This window comes from Loxodonta africana, chromosome 4 (assembly GCF_030014295.1).
Source record: "Loxodonta africana isolate mLoxAfr1 chromosome 4, mLoxAfr1.hap2, whole genome shotgun sequence".
Lineage (NCBI taxonomy): Eukaryota > Metazoa > Chordata > Mammalia > Proboscidea > Elephantidae > Loxodonta > Loxodonta africana.
Window position 1 is genome coordinate 103,671,002 of NC_087345.1, and position 22,075 is coordinate 103,693,076.

The 22,075-nt window shown below is 35.7% G+C and overlaps 1 protein-coding gene and 2 pseudogenes across 1 annotated transcript in view; 1 reads left to right on the forward strand and 2 right to left on the reverse strand.

The window, feature by feature from the left end:
* Window positions 1–22,075, forward strand: part of KIF21A (kinesin family member 21A) — a 97,561-nt gene that overhangs the window by 13,382 nt on the left and 62,104 nt on the right. Inside the window, exons 4-11 of the mRNA XM_064285168.1 lie at window positions 1,232–1,381; window positions 2,277–2,411; window positions 2,925–3,092; window positions 5,336–5,451; window positions 9,557–9,752; window positions 10,272–10,461; window positions 11,015–11,078; window positions 15,603–15,803. Coding sequence (XP_064141238.1) covers window positions 1,232–1,381; window positions 2,277–2,411; window positions 2,925–3,092; window positions 5,336–5,451; window positions 9,557–9,752; window positions 10,272–10,461; window positions 11,015–11,078; window positions 15,603–15,803 — 1,220 coding nt within the window. The remainder of the gene's footprint in view (window positions 1–1,231; window positions 1,382–2,276; window positions 2,412–2,924; window positions 3,093–5,335; window positions 5,452–9,556; window positions 9,753–10,271; window positions 10,462–11,014; window positions 11,079–15,602; window positions 15,804–22,075) is intronic.
* LOC104846927 (asparagine synthetase domain-containing protein 1-like) lies at window positions 19,514–21,420 on the reverse strand (annotated as a pseudogene).
* LOC111751953 (ASNSD1 upstream open reading frame protein-like) lies at window positions 21,389–21,740 on the reverse strand (annotated as a pseudogene).

Here is a 22,075-nt window from a genome sequence, read left to right on the forward strand (position 1 = left end):
GTAGGCAGTGATGTTGGCGTTTAAGATTATAAAAACATTTGGCCAATGTGCATAGAATAAAACAACAGATGTTTATTTCAGAATCTCTCTTTATCTTATATAAATTCTCTTGTAATTTAGGGAGGCTCACCCAGTGTCGAAGAGCTTAGCAGCTAAGACTAGAAGGAAGGGGAGAACATGAGGAATAACAGGCATTGAGGTTGGGGTACTAATCTGACTGCAGAAGCTGGTATCCCTGCAAGGATAGCCAGATGATTTGATGTAATGTCTGAAGGTTGGAGCATGTTTGGGTTGATTTAGGGCTGTCTTTTCTGGTGGGAGGAACATGACAGCAAGGGGACATCTAGAATTTGAGCAGCATTACATTTAGATGAAAGGTGGCACTATAATTCTGAGTCTTTGGTGCAAGGAGTGTTTAGGTCTAGCTCATCTGATGTATAAGTTAATCATTTTGGTCATTGATGAAACATTCTACTCAGCAAAGTTTAGCACAACAGAAAATTTGATGAAAAGTAGTATCAGTAATATCAATTACCTTACTATTGGCTTTGATGAATCTCAAAATCTAATTAAAGCTGAAGAGAATAGACAATGTTTCTGCAGATGATGGAGAAAGAAAAGAAACCATGTTCTTCCATCCTCCCTTTCACTTTCCAAAATGTAGTTAAGGCATTGTGGCTTTAAAGCATATTGGTAGTAAAATAGCTCTGTGCATCCCCTTCTAAGGAGGCAGCTTGATCTTGTTAGTCGCTATTAGCCACAGAAATATTAGTGTCATTGCTGACCTTGCAAGAATGCAAGAATTAATTTTTAGACACGTTAAAGGTTGCAGGGCAACAGGGAACAAGTGGTAAAAATGGTTAGAATCTTCTTTAAGCTTAGCATTTATCTACATCCAGCACGTATTTCTCAGTGTTTGCTTGTATTTGTAAATATCTGTATATCTCTTGCAAAGGATTAGTAAGTAGTTCATTTTAGCTAGTTCTCAACCCATCAGTCATGAGTAAGTCATTTAGCGTTCTTACTCTTATGAATATATCTGGCGTTGATTTATATTTGGAATACTAATTCATCAGCCATTTTTATGTCTTATTTTGAAGAACATAGGCATCATTTTGAAGGAATATAAAACTTTCTAATATTTTTGAAAGGTGATATTATACAGCTTGTGCTATGACAGGCGTGAGACAATTTCTGTTAAAATTAAACTTTTAATATTTCTTTTCCATAGCTCTATAATGAAGAGGTTCTTGACCTATTTGATACTGCTCGTGATATTGATGCAAAAAATAAAAAGTCAAATATAAAAATTCATGAAGATTCAACTGGAGGAATTTATACTGTGGGTGTCACAACACGTACTGTGAATACAGAATCAGAGGTAACATTTGTTATAGTTAAAGTAGAGCCTATTTAACTTTGTTTAGTCAGCTTTGCTAATTGTATACTTAAGAGCAAGACAGGAAATTTGTATCCTTAAGCATACCTGTTGCCGTTCACTCGATTCCTACTCACAGTGACCCTATAGGACAGGGTAGAACTGATCCATAGGGTTTCCAAGGCTGTAATCCTTACGGAAATGGACTGCCACATCTTTCTCCTATGGAGCGACTGGTGGGTTTGAACCACTGACCTTTCAGTTAGCAGCCGAGCGCTTAACCACTGCACCACCAGGGCACCTTAAGCATAACACGGAGTTAAAATCTTGTCTTCTTATTTTCATACCCTTTGATATCAGGATTTTATTAGAAATGTCAGGCTTATGATAAAGTCAGTATGTTTATGGTAGTGTCAAAAGAATCTAAGGCACTATATGTGTATTTTTCTTTCACTGCTAAAAAAAAAAGAAGGTTAGACAGCTGAAAGTGAAGGATGAGAAACCATCCTCTTGCACCTTTGGCTGTCACAGATGTAGGACTGTATCATTGCTCCTACATGGAGACTGTTAAGAAAAATTACCGGAAAATAATTCAGCAGAAGAGCCTGAGTAACTCAAGTTACTGCTCAGTTTGTAGCAAAGTGTTCTACTGTAACAATTTTGGAAGGGAAGCTGCAAATGTCAGCAAGTGACAAACAATGGCATCTTAGTGTTTTCTAATACACTATTATACTGAGAAGTTCAGCTCAAAAAGTGCCTGTAACTAAAATAATATGAAAATCCACATATTTATAACTTTGAATATGGTGGGTTTAACCATTAGCTCAGATTGCTGATTGAGTTGTATCTTATTAAATATCTTGTTCAAGTAAAGCACTTCTTTTTTCCCCTTTTTCAGATGATGCAGTGTTTGAAGTTGGGTGCCTTGTCCCGGACTACTGCCAGTACCCAGATGAACGTTCAGAGCTCTCGTTCACACGCCATTTTTACCATTCACTTGTGTCAAACCAGGATGTGTCCGCAAATAGATACCGTGAGTTACTAGTTCTAATTTTAAACTTTCAGACTTCATCTCCCTAGAATCGCATGAATCCCAAGAGAGTGTATTTGAACCAAATCAATTTGTTTAATCATTTCTTTTCCTAATGTGATGTCTTCTGATTCTCTTTGCACCAAAGGCGGCCAACCTTGTAAGAATTTGAAATAAATTGAATTTGTGTCTGTAGCAACCAGAAAGCATGCTGTAGCCATCTGGTGATGGATATACTCACCTTTGTTTTTGAGGACTAATGTGCTACAGAGTTCCCATCATCCACATAAGCAAAGTCTCAGTTGATAGGTTCTGACCGTCCAGTTTCTTTACTTGTCTGGGTTTCTAATGGCCAGCAGACATTTCTGCATTTGTGTTTATTTGGCTTCGTGCATTTTTCTGTAGCTGTACCTACATATATATATATATACACATATGAGGTGAGGGCAAAGTGGGTTTGAAGGATTTTTAGTGTCACACTGATAAAATATTTTCAATTATTTGCATCAATTGCAGGAAAACGTGACTGATAATAAGATGATTTCTGAAACGTCACAGATGAATGAATTTGAGACCCTGACTGCAAAGTTCCATTTTGTTGATCTGGCAGGATCAGAAAGACTAAAGCGTACTGGAGCTACAGGCGAGCGGGCAAAAGAAGGCATTTCCATCAACTGTGGACTGGTGAGACTAAGGCTTTTCTCCTTTGGTTTCAGTTATTATATATTACATAATACCCTAAATGAAAACCCTCATGCGCTGAGCTGAGAAATAAAAGTTGCAGTAAACTTAGGAGTAGAGCATTGAGTCTCTGATCTCACCCTGTAGCTTTTTTCTTCTCACATTGTAGGTTTTCTCTGCCTGTGATACTTTAGTTGGATTTGATTTTATGATATGTGCAGAAAATTATGTCTAGAAATACTGTAAAATTTTTTCCCACATTTAAAAATATACTATCCAAAGCAACATTTAATATTATTTTAAGTATTTCATGGGATAAGACTTTTTCAAAATATCTTTTTGCTGACATTTTATAATAGTCATTTTATTATTTTGAGGAATTATAATCAAGTGTTTTTTCATAATGATTGTTTCAAAATTATAACTTTTTAGATTATATTATAAATTAACTTTAATACTATGCCATCTAGTGGTATTTTGATTGGAAAACACCTTGCGATTGAGTTAAAATAAAGCTTCTGTTATATGGAAGAAAATGTTTGAGCAAATTTCTATGCAGTATACCTTGTCTTCTTACTGTCTTCATTATAAAATTGGACATTTGTTCCTATACAACAGTTAAAAAAAAAAAAAACCCAAAACCAAACCATTGCTATTGAGTCTATTCCGACTCATAGTGAGTCAAAAAAACTCAGCGCCGTTGAGTCAATTCTGGCTCATAGGAACCCTACAGGACAGAATAGAACTGCTTTGTAGGGTTTTCAAGGAGTAGCTGGTAGATTCAAATTTCAGACCTTTTGATTGCAGCCGAGTGCTTTACTACTGTGCTGCCAGTGAGTAAAGGCATCCCTAAACTTCTGTGATGCTGTGACAGCATCAAGGCACCTATTTTCTGCTTTGCTTCTCTCCCTCCCTTCCTATAGCTGGGGGCTCCAAGCATATAGCTCCTTTCTGACATTGTGTGATGTTTGCTCCTATATGATTGTGGCTCTTCTGTGGGGGAATTACCAGCAGAGGCTGATTAGAGAGATCCAGACCCAGGATTGGTGAAAAAGAGGAAGACCCTCAATGAGATGGATTGACACAGTGGCTGCAACAATGGGCTCAAGCATAACAATGATCATGAGAATGGCACAGGACTGGGCAGTGTTTTGTTCTGTTGTACCTAGGGTCACTATGAGTCAGAACTGACTCGATGGCACCTAACAACAACAGACCTCCCAACTCTATCCAGTACCCCATTTTAGGGCTCGCACCATATGGTTGAATATTGTGTTAAATGGCATGACCTGGATCCTGGACTTTGTGTGTTGTTTTGAATTTCTTAGGAGATAAAATAATGTTGGTGTTTACATTTGTGCTGTCAGGAAAAGACAAAAGCCATTGCTGTTTTTTCCTGTTTAGGATGTTAAAGCATGTTGAGACACAGCTGGTAGAGTTTCAGTGTAGCCAGTACTTAAGACTGTAGTCTCTCTGGAAAAAAGAAACCAAGACACAGTGCGATACTGATGTCACTCCTTGCATGATCCATTGCCTCTAATGGAGACATGGTTATTGACTTTTTGCATTTCTGAAAGCTAGGATGACAAGTGAGAGTAGGAAAAACAGTAGAGGTGACAGGAGTGTCTAGAGAGTTCTGTAATTTGACTTAGTTTTTAAAAATTGGTTGCTTGGCACGTAGATTCATTGTATGTCTAAGTACAGCTATATTTGTTTAGGGATACCTTTTTTAGAGAAATCGTACTATATTTATCATGGTTAAAGGAGATTCTGTTTTCCCATAGGGAACTATATTGCAACAAACAAGTTTTATGAAACCATTAAATTAGCTAAACATTTTATTTCTTCACTGAGTTGAGAAGAATTTACAACACGAACTGGAAATTTTCCAGGAGCATGCCTGATGCCCTTGTAATTCTATAGATAGTTAGATGTTTTTAATCTAATAACATTTTTATTTCTAAAGAAAATCTTTGCATAGAAATTTAAGTATTTGTGAGTTATGGGTGCATATATATAGTGCTAAAGTTTGAGTGGTGTCAGGTTTTAGTAGTTAGTACAGAAAGCTTTGAAGTTTATACTTTTCTTTACCAAATAAAATTTTCTGAAAATATAAATGTAAAGCAAAATCAAACACAAATATTTTCAATTCCTCTCATTCTCCATATTATTTTCTATAAGCTTTTTTCCTATGAAAGTGTTGTAATCAGTAAATTTGTATCATTTTCACTCTCTCGCACTTTTAGTTAGCACTTGGCAATGTGATAAGTGCATTGGGAGACAAGAGCAAAAGGGCCACCCATGTCCCCTATAGAGATTCCAAGCTAACAAGGCTACTACAGGATTCCCTCGGGGGTAACAGGTATGCATAATTGATTATTCTCTCTGTTCCTTAGTTTCCATTATTTTATGAGTAAGTTTGTAAGGTGATTTATAAGAATTCATTTTATTATAAAGCAAATAATAGAACAAGGAACTAATAATTACTAAACATTAAAAGATTTATGCGTCATTTTGTATGTTCTTATTTCACTTAATCCCTATAATATCTCTTGAGGTAGGTGTTATTATTCCTATTTTATAGATAAGGAGGTTAAGATTCAGAAGGTTCAATAATTTATTCAAAGTCACTTAGCTTGAAAATGAAGTCTATAACACATACTGTTTCTACTATACCACGTTTCCTGCTTTAATTGATTGGCACATAGTAGACACCTAATAAAATTTTGTTGGGAAAAAAAAAAAAGATTGTCCTCTAAGTACACACAAAGTAATTTAAATAACTTATTGATACTTTTCTATGAAATCTACTAACAATGCAAACTTTTTTTATATGTGGAAAAACTTTTTCTTAATGTCAACTGAATGAAATAGGGTGTTTTCTGGTTATTAACTTTGTCAATATCATTTGCCAAATTTTGTGTATTTTGCAGCATTCTGATATTTTATCAGCCAAACACATCCTTTTGGTAATGCATTCTGCTCTGTAAATGTCAACATGTTGGCTTTATGAGTGGAAACATTTTTGGCTTTTAAATTCAAGCATAGCACAATTCAACAAGTTACGAAGTATTGCAGATTTATTTTACAGTGTTTTTAACAGAGGAACAAATCGTGTTTACTGAAAAGGTCATTAGATGTAGTACAATGATCTGGTAATTAAACTGCAAGCTTTCTTTTTGAAAGCTATTCAAAGAATTTTGAATAATGTTAAATCTATTTAGGTTTGAAATCTGTTTTATGAAGTTTTGTTTTATAACATCATTTTATAATGTAAATGTTAAATAACATACATTTTATGTTTCCTTTATGTCATATTGGCTTTGTTTAACTCATCTCTCTTCCAGCATATCCTATATACGGATGCAATTTTGCTTCCATCAATTTCATATTTCTTAACTTTTGTTCTCTTTTTTCAGTCTGATCTTCAATATCAACCTGAGTCTTATTGGAATAGAACAAACTTGTGTTTTTTAAGCCAAATGTAACAAATTTCAAGTTTCCTATGTTGTAGCCATTTCTTATTATTCATTTTGTAACCAAAAAACAAACCAGAGATGATTAAGATCCCTCCCTTACAGATTTCAATACTTTTGAAAGTTTGCTTGCTCTATCATCAGTCTGTGTAAGATATTTTCACTGAGGGTCTTAAATTCTCTTCAGTTTTAGATAGGCTACAGCTAAATAGTTTCGGATGTTCCCTACCCAATTTTTTCAAGGGTGGTAACCCCTCATAGGAGGTGACCCCTCCAATTCCATCCTTAGTGAGCCTCAATTCTTGCGTAGAATTTCAGGATTGAACTCGTAGTTAAAAATCATTGTACCTCATCTAAGCCATGGAGAGCAAACTATCTTCATTTTGTGATGTTTATACAAATTAAACAAAAAACTAGTTGACATATTTTTGGAAACAAGCTACATGTATTTATATGTATAATTTAGTGACTTCTTTTAAATCAAGCTTTCATATGTTTATAATGTTTAATATACCATTTTAACACACAGCAAAAATTATCGAAATACAAAAAAATCTAAAGCATGAGTAAATATCAGTTGTATTTCTATTATCTAGAAGTAACTACTGCTCATATTGTAATATATTCCCTTCCAGGTGTATAGTAATATAATGTAATGTAGTGTAATACAATAATATATTATATATATAGTATATAAAATATAAAACCAAAACACCAAACCCGTTGCTGTCAAGTCGATACCAACTCATAGTGACCCCATAGGACAGAGTAGAACTGCCTCATAGGGTTTCCAGGGAGTGCCTGGTGGATTCAAACTGCTGACATTTTGGTTAGCAACTGTAGCTCTTAACCACTAATGCCACCAGAGTTTCCAATATAAAATATAATATAATAAAATATTTTAATGGTATAGTTTTCTTTAAAACAGAATTGAGGTTTCTACATTAACTTTATAAAATAAACAGCTCTAATGTTTTCTTTGAATTTTTTTATAAATACAACTGTACTTGAAAATTTATATCTTTTGGGCTTTGTTTAGTATGTGACCTTTCCCTATGTAGTTAATTTTGGCCAGCTCCTCTCATTCTTGACTTTCGCCATTCTGCTTAAGCACTTGATCCTAGTGCTTTCCAAAATAACTGTGAAGGGTGAGTTTTTTTCCCCTTAATTTGTGACAGGTTAACATTGTACATGTTATACTCTGATTGTGGTGTTTGTGATTCACCATGTGAGTCTGAGAACACTTGAACTGGCCCATACCCTACTCAATGTGATGAGTCCATTGATTATAGCAAGTTGAAATGCTATAAAAGTTTCTTAAGTGCTTACTCCTAATTTCTTTACTTTTCTTCTTGTGGACTGATAACAAATAGTTCATAGATTGGCACTGGTCTGGGTACCACACCTGCTCTATTCAGCATCTGTAATCCTCACTCTTGTTTGTCTTGTCTTCTTCACCAAAACAGAGAGCTAGAGAGACATGAATTATCTTAACTTTCTGACCCCCAATATGTATACATAACAAATATATACACATGATACATGCCAAGAACAGTTACTAATGACCTAATATGTTCCAAATATCACGTTATATGCTTAGAAGTACACTGATGAATACGACTTGTTGATCCCTGTTCTTTAGGAGTTCGGAGTCTAAGAGCTGCAGTCAAGAAAAGTTCAGTATATAATAATAATACAATGAATAGAAAAGATACGTGCAAAGGGTGTGAGGAAGCACAGAGAAAGGATACAGTCAAACTGTGGTTTGGATTCTTGGATTAGATGATACTTGAGTTGAATCTTGAGTAATAGTAGGAATAAAACAATAAAAAAATCAAACCATTACCGTGGAGTCAATTCCAACTCATAGTGACCCTATAGTACAGAGTAGAACTGCTCCACAGGATTCCCGAGGGTGTAAATCTTTACAGAAGCAGACTGCCACATCTTTCTCCTGTGGAGTAGCTGGTAGATTCAAACTGCCGGCCTTTTGGTTAGCAGCTGAGCACTTAACCGTTGTGCCACCAGGGCTCCTATAGTAGGAATAAGGGTGAGTAAAGATGAGCAAAAGTAGGTGAAATGAGAAAAATGGGTGAATTGGGCCATTTTTTAAAACAGACATTGCAGGTGCTGTGTTGAGATTATTGGGGGAAAGTTAAGAGTTGAAGCAGAAGACTAGTTAGGAGACTATAGATTTAGTATTGATTAACATTGGGTTTCCTGTCGGTGTGGGCAAATTAGCTCCTTAATTGCAGTTCTTACACCGTCTTGAGTTACCTTGTCAATTCGCATTGCAATCTCCATGTCTGTCTCATAAACATAATATATGGAACATACTAAGCTTCCCACTATTTTATTCTTTGGTTTGTAAAGCAATTTATCATGACCGTAAATTAATGTTTCCCATTTTTCCTGTGTAACCTGCCCAGAAACTCTAATTAGTTAATCATAAATAATGTTATATTATAAAACAAGGATATACTACCCTTCTTGTTCAGGTACAATTGGATTTTGTGTAAAATCCCTTGCTGACATCAAAAGTTAGGATACAAGTGATTAAAGAAAAGGGAAAAAAAATTTCATCCTGAAATAATAAGTAAATAATGAAAGAAATTATTTTTGATTTTTAACTTATCATATTGTGTATAGGTTAGATTTTAGAATTATACCGTGTACACTACTTCAAAAATTTTTTGTAACACGGCAGTAAATAAATGTATGTGCTGGTACTTTTTTTTTTTAACACATTATGGGTTAAAGAGGGATAATATAAATTCCTTTTCCCCAGTTTTACATAAGTAAACAATATCTTTTTCATTAAGTCCTCAAGCATGGGTTTATAAATCTGCTTTTATTTTTAATTTAGTAGCAGCAATCTTTTGGTGTCTTGAAGAAAAGATACTATTCAAATGTCAGGAATTTAAAAATGATTAATTTTAGTGTTCTATTTGTTTTTAATCTATAAACCTAATTATACTTTGTGACTTTCAGCCAAACAATCATGATAGCATGTGTCAGTCCATCGGACAGAGATTTTATGGAAACTTTAAACACCTTGAAATATGCCAACCGAGCTAGAAATATCAAGAACAAGGTGATGGTCAATCAGGACAGAGCTAGTCAGCAAATCACCGCACTCCGTAGTGAGATCACGCGACTTCAGATGGAGCTCATGGAGTATAAGACAGTAAGATAATGGGCTTGACATTGTATTTTGTGATACACGTAACACTGGCATACTGTGAACATGATGATGCCTTTTTGTGATGACTTGCATATATGTCTCTCTGGAATTTCTTGACTGTGGTAATAGTGGCCTCCTTTTTTTTTTTTTTGGAGGTAGGGATCTCCAGTCTTCCTTGTGGGAAGCTTTTAAGAATATTTGGTCTACTAACCTAACCAACCTCTTGTTTTAAAAGGCTTCCTACTCGATCAGTTTATTTAGTGACAAATGTACCATGGAGGTTTATAGTGGAAGGGAAAGAGTCTCTTTTGTCTTGGGGCTGTGAAAATAAAAGCATTCTTGGCTGTAGAATTGAACAGTGCTGCTGTATCCTTACATAAAATGTGTGTGTTTAAAGCTCCTCAACCAACAGGGAAGTATTTTCCTTTTCTAGGGTAAAAGAATAAATTTTTGCTGTATCCTTACATAAAATGTGTGTGTTTAAAGGTCCTCAACCAACAGGGAAGTATTTTCCTTTTCTAGGGTAAAAGAATAATTGATGAGGAGGGTGTGGAAAGCATCAATGACATGTTTCATGAAAATGCTATGCTACAAACTGAAAATAATAATCTGCGCGTAAGAATCAAAGCCATGCAAGAGACGGTTGATGCTTTGAGGGCTAGAATCACACAGCTTGTTAGTGATCAGGCCAACCAAGTTCTGGCAAGAGCAGGTATGTGTGTAGGATGGGATGACCGAAGGATTGACTTCTGAAGGGCGTGGAACATGCTTTGTGTTTGTTAATCACCTAGAATATTTGAGGTAGAAATGTCAAAATGTAGTACGATCTGTGATTTTACATTAAATGCTTAATGATTTTAATAATAAATTATCATATAAATAAAATAATGTATTTTTATTCAAACAACATGCAGGTCTATGTTTGTTTGCCAACGGTACCCTCCCCCCACAAGGTATTTTCATAAATGCTGCTGTGCCAATTTTTTTTACATGTTGCTATGAAAAAAATTAGCATAGCATACTTAATACCTCTAGGGGGGCGGAGGGTGAGGTTGGCAAACAAACACAGAAGGTGTGTGTATGCCCTTCACTTTATCACGTTACATTACTGTCTGTTCATGTAATGAAGGTAGGGAGTTTCCTGTGAGAATTGTGTTATGAAGCATTATACTGTTCATTTGTTGCCATAGTTGTGTTTTTTTTTCCCTCCTGTTCTATTTTTTTGAAGTCTTAATTTAAAGGAAATTCTTAATTTTATATTGCAGGAGAGGGGAATGAGGAGATTAGCAATATGATTCACAATTATATCAAAGAAATTGAAGATCTCAGGTATAGTTCATGTTTTGTTATGCATAATCCACGTGCTTGTTTTGGGGCTTTGCAATGTAGTAATATTGCAATTTGTTGGGCTTATCGTTCAACAAATGTTTAGAATGATATTTCAGCCCTTTACTCAGATTAACTTCAAGGGAATATGTACTTGCTTTTCCCATGATGTCACATAAAAACTCCACTCCCTTCCCCTATTATCTTCCCATATCATCCTCCTACTCGTATTGTTATGCCCCTCATTGGGAACTTACCCAACTTGACATATAGGACAGACATAATTGATGGTGGCGAAGTTGTCTTTGGTGCCTCACCCCCCGTGCCTCTCCCCCCACTATTTGGGAAAAGATCAACATCCACAAATCACTTCCAGTTTTCCCTGCTACTTCTTCAGTTACTTTTTATGTGTAGATCGCTTCATCTCTATCAGTTTCCCTGCCTCTCTCTGGTACATACATTCAGCTACATACAGTACATCTGGCACATTCATTCACTCACATTTCATGTAACATACCACAAATGCCGACTGTGTGCCAAGCACCATTCCGTGGGCTGAGGGCAAACATGACATGAACAAGGAGTTCACAGTCTACGTGGGGAGATATACATAAATAATCAAATGTGGTATGTGAAATGGTAGAATTTAGTAAAATGAATGTCCATGCCTACTGTGGAAACGTGGAGGAGAGCACTGAGCCCAGCCAGGGCAAATAGAGATGGGAAGGAGGATCGTGGACACTAATCATTTTTTCTATAATGTTTTCAGGTTCTATGGTTTGCCCTCGTGGCTAAGCTATTTTCTCTTGAAGTAAAACTTCAATTAGCTCTGTGGGAAACTTCTGAGTAGCTCAGACCTCACTTCTGCTACCCATTTTGCAGAGAATAACCAAGTAGGGGAAGAAGCCACCTTTCACAGCTACCCCAAAACTTCCCCATCTGGTATTTGTATTCCCTTTCCCTCTCACCTCCTCTGGCAATTCTATAGATTCTCAAATTGAAACAAGGTCTGTCTCTACTGTTTCTGGCTCCACAAGGCAAACTGGACCCCATGAATGTTTCAAAAAGTGAAAACAAATAAGAAATCCTGGTGTGGTGCTAAATGAAGTTACTCAAATAACTCTCTCTCTCTCTCTATATTTATGTACGTATATACACACACACTCCCAGTTTGGTCTGGTGTAATTGCTGCTTCTAGTGGATTGCTTAGAACCCTTCCTAGGCTTATTTCCCAAGCATTACTTTTTTGGCTATCTTTGGGGCATTGAGTCCTGATTCTGCTCAAGAGCCAGTTTGGACTTGCAGTTTCTGTCCTCTCTTGACAGCACTCCTCTCTGCCTACTGCCAAAGATTTGTTCTCTGACCAATCTTTCCTCACCTTGTAACCCCATGTTTACCATCCCTGAAACACAACTGTTATCTTTGTCTTCTCATTTCTAGAGATTGTCTTCCTGCTCCTAGCCTGCTTCTCTTTACCTCTTTTGTTTTCAGCACTGGCCAATTGCTAAGGCTGACTCTGTGCTCTAGTTCTTGTGCTCCATTCCCTCTCTCCACCCTGTTATTCTAAGGCTGTACCTAGACTTGATCATACTGTTGGACAAATGACGTACCTAGTGTCATAGTTCCTGGAAAACTGCCTGGATCACTTCCACTCCTTCTACTGGAAGCAGCATCTAGTATTTTCCTTTTCGAAGTCTTGAGTCAACACCATTCTTTAAGATGTTTACAAATTAGAGGTGACTCATATGTTCTGAGTTCAATCTGTGATCGCGTCTTTCCTGGAATGGGTTAATAACTTGTTTCACTTTCCCAACTTTTCTTTGATGCCTCTTTAATTAGGTATGTCCCATCCTGGGATATGGTTTTCTAGAATCCTAGAACTGTAATTTATAATTTAAAAGTAAATTATATATGTGGTAAGCATAAAGGAGCCTTGATTTGAAATTGGATTGCCTTATTTGAAATTTAAGCTTCTGTTTATTAATAAGGTGTGTGACCTTGGGCTTAGGTTACCTAACATCTCTGAACTTCAGTTTGTTCATCTGTAAAAATAAGGTGTTACCTAATCTCTGCTAGTCTTACAGAGTTATTGTGGGCCTCGAATAAACCAACAGGATGTAAAAGTTCTTAAATTGAAAAGTATGGTAAAGTTCTAAAGTGTTATTACTATTTACATTCAAGTTTTCACATTCTGTCTTTATGTTTTAAATCCTGATGCAATTCATATTTCCACTGAAACTTGTCACAGGAAGCCATTTATTCATAACCCCTCAAACTTAACACTGGTATATCACCACTTGGGAGTATTTATATTTGTCTTATTGCTCTAATTGTAAAATAATAGTTACCTTTTAATAAATTTACATACCACATTACTTTGATATAATAACAGTCATAATTTAATTAATCTTTGTACTTTTTTGAGTTTAAAAGTTTTGTAGAAAATTTTGAAAATTTAAGAAAGTAAAATTAAAATCACTCATATGCTCACCATTCTGAGAACTAATGTTAACATGTTAGTGTATATCTTGTCAATATTTTTTAATGCATATTTTAACAAAATTGACATCAGAATGCAAGTACTGCTTTGCTATGTGTTCTTTGAAATAAAATAATATATTATGAGCATTTTTCAATGTTATTAAATATTCTTCTAAAATGATTTTCCATGGCTCCTTATAGTAACATCTTTAGTTGTGATTTACTTAAGTAATCTCCTAATGTTAGATAATTTTTGATAGAATAGTTGTTATTTTTAAAGTATAATACTGGTCAGGAGAGCTTTAAATTTATTAAATCATTGATCCTTATAACAATCCTATGCCCCCCCCTCAAAAAAAACACATCAACAAAAAAACCAATCTGGTTGCTCTCATCACCAGAGTTGAAGAAGTAATGAACATGCTCTCCCCAATGCCAGCTTCTAAAATCTAAATCCCAGGTTGTCAGATTATTATATAAATGAATCAATTAAAAGACAGACCCTTATTGTTTTAGCTTATTTATTATACTTTTATTCACGCATAACATTCACTACACATTTCTTATATACCGGGGCTTTGTGCTGTTGTTGTTGTGTGCTGTCGAGTCAACTGCAACTCATAGTGACCTTTTAGGACTGAGTAATGCCCCGTAGGGTAATCTTTAAGGGAGCAGATTGCCACATCTTTCTCCTCAGGAGCAGCTGGTGGGTCCAAACTGCCGACCTTTGGGTTAGCAGCCAAGTACTTCACCACTGTGCTTCCAGAGCTCCTTGGCTTGTGCTAGATGTTGAAAATATAGAAAAGCATAAAATATTGTTCACACTTTGCTATTGTTTGGTAATTACGATTTTTAACTTTGAGTTTTTTATACTTAAGCTGAGTTTTTAGAATTAGGTTGTCCTCTTGAATAAAAAAAGCAACAGCATTATATTCAGAATTTTTCTTAAAACAACCTTAAGTCAATCTAGAAGTTTGTACACAGCTATTTAAGCATTTTAAAATACTGTAATTGTTGTTCTGTTGACATATGACACCAAATATATAATAAAACGATTTCATTAAATAGTGTGTAGAACATTGACCTGAAACATATACTCAGTGATATTGTATATACTCTGTCTCTAGCTGGTTTCAGCAGTTTTATGAATAATTTTGGTAGACAGTGAAAAAACGGTAGCTGACTATCCCTTTCAGAGCTTAGTAATTGCAAATATTTTAATATCTTTCTCTAAAATGTCTGAACGTATGGCAAAGTGCTGAGTAATATAGTGTTGAGACAGATATAGCAAGTAGTATTTTCTCCTTTTAGCCCTGTCTCAATTGCCATTGTGCCAAGTTGACCTTGGAAATCTATTATGTTGAAGTAGGTAATTGTGTTCTTGACGGGTTAAATTAAATAGAAGTAGAAGGACTGGCCTAGAGGACTCTTTATGTCTCCTTTAGTCACAAGAGCCCAGGCTCTTTTAGGAACTCATCATTTGTGTTTTCTCATATTAATGACATTACATACATCATTCTCCTGTCATTATTAGGGCTGCTTGAGCAAACAAAAGAATGTTTTCAATTATCAAACTCAGGTTTCCTTGGAGACATCGTCTGTTCCCACACCGTATTTAGGAGCCAGATGTCTGTCAGCCAGCTAGAATGGGCAAGTTAGATTATTCCTTGCAAAGTTTTGGAAATGCTGTTATTACGTGATGAATGAGGAACTGAAAGGAGAGGGACCATGCTGCTTTTGTATTTCTGCTTTAATAATGGGTTTCCAAAGCCAGGATGACTGGTGCTCACTGGCTAGCGTTCAGGCAACCTAATTGCCACTGGCAGATATAGATTTCTTGTGAGCACTGAGAATGCGATGCCAGGTTTGTAATAATTCAACCAGGGAATGGAAACTAAATAGTAACATTTATGAGTATATTTGTTTAAAAAAGTGAACAAAACCAAACTACCTTGTAGCATTGTTGAAATACATTTTGGAAGACTTTTTAGCATCTAAAGCAACTCATTTCAAAGTTTCCTACTTAAATACAATTTTACTCACTAGGGCTAAATTATTAGAAAGCGAAGCAGTGAATGAAAACCTTCGAAGAAACCTGACGAGAGCCACAGCAAGGTCGCCATATTTCAGCGGATCATCGGCCTTCTCTCCTCTACTCTCCTCGGACAGAGAGACCATTGAAATCATAGACCTAGCCAAAAAGGATTTAGAGAAGCTGAAAAGGAAAGAAAAGAAGAAGAAAAAAAGGTAATATTATAAAATCATTGTTTTAGGGATCTCTCCTTTTTTTTACTTTTATGGATATTTTAATTTGAAATTATGAGTATAAAAAATACATAGCCTCAAATATAATAAATAAAATCTCATTTAAATTAGCCAACAATTCTAAGTATACGTTTTTAAGGTTCTGTCTCTACTTGTATGTAAGAAGAATGAATTTAATTATAATTATACAGGAATGAATTTTATTCAGATTATGACAAGGTAAAATTATTATTAGATATTATTTTATATTTGCTCAAATAGTTGCTTTTGCATTCCATTCATCTGGCTTTTCTGCAAAGCTTGCTGTATCATTACACTCTGTTTTCATTTTTTCCCAATTTTCTAATGCAATTACATAGTCTCGTGGATATTCTAATTCCTGTCTAGATTAGTTTAAAGTCTAAACTAATCCATCAGGATGTCATTTAATCACATTCGGTCTCTTAAATATTTTCTGCAGGGCTTCTAATTTGATTATGTGAAGGTTATTTATGTTACTTCGGGCCTTCAAAATATTCCAAAGTGGAGTTGCTCAGCTTTTTACCACTGTTGTAGGCTTTCTCTTCCTTGCATCCAGGTAACATCTGTCTCTGAAATCAACTGGGTGCAAAGAATAGGAGCATGAAAACTTAATGTGTGAGAGGTTACATATTCATAAATTCTTTACGTGGTTACACATTGATTCTATGGTGCAGTCAGTCAAATTACTTACTGACAATATATTTTGAACATGCCAGTCAAATTAAAGCATTTTTGGCTAGATATTCAAAAGGAGGCAAAGCCCTCTTTTTGCCAAGTGATTTGTTATGGGGGAGAGCTTTGTAGAATTATTGTTGACATTTAATCTACCTGTTGCTTTGCTCAGTTTATTTATCAGTTTATTCAGGCAACCAGGTATTTCTTCCTTGAACAGTTCAGTTGATCAGAGTTATTGAAGGTTGAAATTTTTCAAGTGAACCCTGCTGCCTGTCCTTGAGTTAAAAAGGAATAATTAAAACAAGGAGTTACACGTCTGTGGTTAGGAGGCATTGCAATAGAAATTGCATTTTTAAGATATGAATGTCTTAGTAGGTGTTTTTCATGGATGACTGATTATTGCAGCATTAGGAAATACACAGTAATTAGCTGTCCTCTTACTGAGGGCAATTAATACTGAAATAATGATCACAGAAGTATTGAAACCAGTGTTACTCAGCATAATGCTTGAATGAACATGAACCTTTTGCACATGACTTATCATTACTTGTAAAATCCAAGTTGGTCAAAATGTCAGAGAATGTGACTTGTTTCTCAAGGTCTAGGTGGTTTGTGTTCATGAATAATAAGTAAGTATAAGCAAGGAAGTATTTTTCAGGGTCATCAGCTAATTCTGCTCTTTTACTTTGAGGTAAATTTAAAGATGTTTCTTTAATCAGCTGTGTGGACTGATGTCCTAAATTAATACATCTGATTCAGGTTATTTTTTTGTGATAATTCAAGGTTTTAAGCACTTTTGACTGATAAACAGTACCAAAGGAAAAAGAGTTTATTATCAATTAGTTTACACATAAAAATCTAAGTAAAGCAAATAAGCTATTTCCTAACAAAAAGTGATATAATTTATAAAATAAAAAATTTGTGAGGAAGAAGAAGGCAGATAAGATGTAAAAGCTTAGAGTCAGAAAAACAAACTAATACTTCCTAAAAACTAATAATTCCTTATGAAGCATTTTTACACACCTCCTAGAGTATGTCTTTGTAAAACTGAAACCTATATGATGTGCTGTGAAACTAGAAAGTTTTTTCTTATATATTATAAACATTTTATAAAAGGTTTAGATTTAGTTTATAAAGTTATATTACTATGTATATAAATGTGTAGAATTTAATAGAATTTACAAATTCTGTTAAACTGTAGTCAAACCACACTGTAGTAAAATGTCATATTGGGTTAAAAAATGAAAACCAATACTATTACTCTGCTTGATAAAGCATTTCGTTCATCACACTTAGATCTCTGTGACTTTTAGCTCTATGTAATGGAATCGACTCGACGGCACTGGGTTAATGTAAATTCCAAGGAGCCCGGGTGGTGCAGTGGTTAAGAGCTTGAGTGCTAACCGAAAGGTTGGTGGTTCAAACCTACCCACTGCTCTGTGGGAGAAAGATGTGGCAGTCTGCTTCCGTAAAGATTACAGCCATGGAAACCCTACGGGGCAGCTCTACTCTGTCCTATTGGGTTGCTAGGAGTCGGAATTGACTCCACTGCACTGGGTTTGGTTTTAATATAAATTCCTGTTTTAAAAATATAGATATGCTCTCACTTTAGCCACAGGTTTTGCTACAGGTTAAAACAAACAAGCAAACAAAGAGTAAACAAAGAGTTCCAGAAGTCTTCAGAATGACAGCAACTTTCCTAGTTAGTGCTTAGTCTTCTGCAGTAACTCCTTAGAGGTGAAGCTTCCTTGTGGATGTATTGATTCTGGTTGAGTTGTATTACATGCCTCATACAGATCTATTTTATTTATCAAAGAAGGCATTGCAAAACTTGGGTCCTGCCTCAATGTTATACATCCAGCAAATTCGGTTAAAATTTAATAGTTTGGAACTTGGTAATAATTTTTCTCTATAAAATGTTATAAATACACAGTTGCCAGGTATCCTGTCTCATTCACATGAAATGATTTTTTCTTATTGTATAGTGTGGTAAGAGCTATTTGGGAGGGAATAGGAAAAGGCAAAAAAGGGGAGAGAACCCTTTTTTCACTTTCATGGATGTAGGCAATCTTTGGGGGGAAAATGTGAATTTCTGCCTTAGGCATTCTTTCTTACTCCTTTCTGCTGACCTCCTTGTGCCAATGCTGCTTGGCTCCTTATGCAGTCCGTTTCTCAAGTTATTCTGCTCCATTCCAAAGTGCTCCCAATTTCAAAATTGCCTACCTTCTCTCCCATCTCCCTAAATTCCAACTTAAGAGCAAAACCTTCTGACTAAAGGAATTCCTACCAGTGGAAATGACTGATAACCAATAATCTTCCTTTCTAGGACATTTGTAATTTTGCAAGAAGATGCCATTAATCCAAATGGCAACATTTCAGGCAGCATGACCTAATGAAGAAGAAGGGAAAAAAAAAAAAATCAAGCAGTATAGTGAAGATATTTTCCCTTTCCTTCTGGCTGAGGGTTTCTAAAACCTACCTGGGACTTGACTTTTGGGTTTAGGTCTCCTAAGATGTCCCAGCTCTCATAGCTGCTTCTTTTCCTCCTCATTCACTCTACATATTCTTTAGAAGATCTGTCTTTTAATTTACTTTGTTTTGTGTTTTTGTTGGTCTTTGGTTGTAGTGGCTACAGGGCCTCTGACAACATAAGAGTTGATAGGAAGAGTGACAGCTAGGCCACTTGTAAGTCAGAAGCTGCATCTGTATTTAAAGAGAATGTACAAATTCTGTTTTACACGAAAAGTTTTGACATCTTTGCAGTACAACCAGTAGCTAATATGTGTGGTTTTAAGTTTGTTCTTCTACCTTTTTGTGCTTATTTTCTGTTGAGCAGTAAAATAACCCAAAGGCATAGATAGTAAGAAAATAAGGGAGTATCAAGGGTCATGGATGCCCTATTATGTTGCCCAGTTTTTTTTTTTTTTTAAAGCAGCGGAATATTTTACTTTTACATAGCTATCATTCAGCAAATGTTGTTACATTGTGAAACCATATTATATTTTAATCTTTTCAACACAAAGATTTTCTAAGGAAATGCCTTGGAGCCTTCCACATTTGTCAGATGCTTTTTCAATATTCTTTCCATTTTTGCAATTCTGGATCCAAATTGCATGGCCCATTGTGGCAGAAGAGCAGAGGATATAAGACCAAGTTCCATAGCTGCAAAACGCAAAAGTCGTTTTTCACCAATGCCACAGGGTAAAGTCAACTTTGCCTTTTCCCAAATTGATAAGGAATTTAAAAAGGAAACAGCATTTTCATCCAGGAAAGAAATCTTGCTTCTTTTCCATGATCACCAATAACTCTGTCATCACGACCAAGATTTCTAGAAGAAATTTGACCCAGTTCCATTTTTACTTCCTTATTCAATTCTTCTAACCCATGCGTCTGAAAGTGGACACGGTGACGTGAATAACCTGCAAATTGTTCATCTGCACCAATTCCAGTAAGAACGACCTTTGCATTGCCCTGATAGGATTTCACTTCATTCTGTGTTTCCCCTAGAAGCAAACCAGACTGCACAGCCGATGCTATCATCCAGAACTGTATCCAAGGGCTGAATTAATTGGCATATTCAGGTTCTTCTTAATTTTTGCAGTTCTTCCAGAGAGACAATAATTTCAACAAAATTCCAAATTCGGGAATTTGGCGTGTAGTTCCTTTAGCCCTGGCCTTCCTGTGATTTGATCTGGTACATTGAATTCTTTATCAGGATTATCATCAGCTGTGGCAGAAAGATTTTTAGAGAATTCTTCAGAAGGTATTTCACAATGGTTTTTCTGCTACTCTTTTTTTGGTTAAAACCGGTTGGTATAGTCTATAGTCAGGAAAGCCACGTTAAGGAGATCATTTGGTTCATCTACAGGAATATGACGGTCAGCAAGGGTTGCAATCACCATGGAATCAATGCCTCCAGGAAACAGAATTGTAACATTTGCTCTCCTATCACAAGTTTTCAAAGCATCATTTGGTGTCAAGCTTTCATCTCTAGGTAAATATAAGACACGTCTCTTGACCGCAATGCTCAGGACATCATTGAACTGCTGAACCACTTCCTTCATGTGGCTGTCAGTAAGACAGACTTGAAGTGTCTCTTTTGTAGCTGGGACTCTGGAAATGTCAATGTAATGAGTCTCAAATGAAGCTGGTGGCAACATCATATTTAAAGGAACAACAAGTTCTTCAAGATATATTTTGGCTTCATTTGCTTCCACTGATATGACCTTAGGCAAGTCTGCTGAAATTTTAGTCAGGCTATTAATACATTCTTTGGAAACATTCTCCTAAGAAATATATTTCCAAGGGTATAATTTAAAAATCACACATTTGGAAATGGCAGTAGATGACTTGAGATCAATTCTGAAAATTCCAGATGCTGGAACTTCTTGCCACTGATTGGCTACTCCAGATGTTTGGGTGTCAACTGAAGAGAGGCAAAAACTCTTACCCAAATTATTAAAATGCCAGAGCAAGCTACGGTGACCAAGAAAGTCCCTACCAAACCACAAATAATGAGTAGATGCTTGATAATATATAAAAGACCAAGGACCCTGGACTTCCGAGAAGACTGACAAAATATCAGATTCATTTTTACAAGAGGAAAGATATTAAACATAATTTGAGTGTCATTTTCTTCAGCTTCACCCTTTACTCCATTAAAGACTTCTCCATTCCACAGGAACACATTGCCTCTTTCATCTTCCCCAGGCTGGGGAGTCAAAACACCTCCCAAGTGAAGGACATGTCCGGAAAATAAACACTGGTAGTTAATATCAGACTTTAACAACTGTTTACTACTACTGGGTCCACGTTGTTTAAGATCATACAGTAAATCCTCTTTCAAATCTTTGCTGAAATGCTCAAGAGAAAAGTTTATAGAACAACAAATGCCACACGTTGTTACGTGAAATTAAGTTGGCTATTTCTTGATTTTGGTCTTCTCTAAGTTTTCTATTTCTTGGTGTTCTTTTTTCAGTTCATCCAACATATTTTTGCTTTCAGAAAGCATTTCTGTTTGGTCTGCAAGAAAGAATATGTTGCTGTTTTGTTGCTGCTTATGTACTTTCCTGCTTTTCTTCAGGTTAGAAAGTTCATCTACAACCGTTTTTGTTCTTTAATCTTGCTGCTAAGATCCTCTTTGTGCGGGGTCGAGTTGTTGGAAGGGACCAGCGCGGCACTGTCCTCCGGGTGGGCCCAGGACCTGGGCATCTCCGTGGAACACAAGATGTGCACAATGCATGGCGTCGCATGCACCCCAGCTGGCACCAGCCACCCCCAGTTTTCTAGTTACACAAATGTTAGGATAATTGCCAAGATTTGTCATACTATCTTTTTTTTTTCCATATAGAAGCAGAATTGCAATGGAGATAAATGAAATAAAAACTGAGCTCTTTTAAGTTATGGAGAGATGTCAAATTATTAGCTTATGTCTCTCTCCCTTCCAACTCTCTTTTTGGACTATAGATTGCAGTATTTTTTAAAAAGGCAATTGGGAGGGCAGCAAAAGATTTAAAGTAATATCTAAATATCTACTTATTATCATGTGTCAACCATAT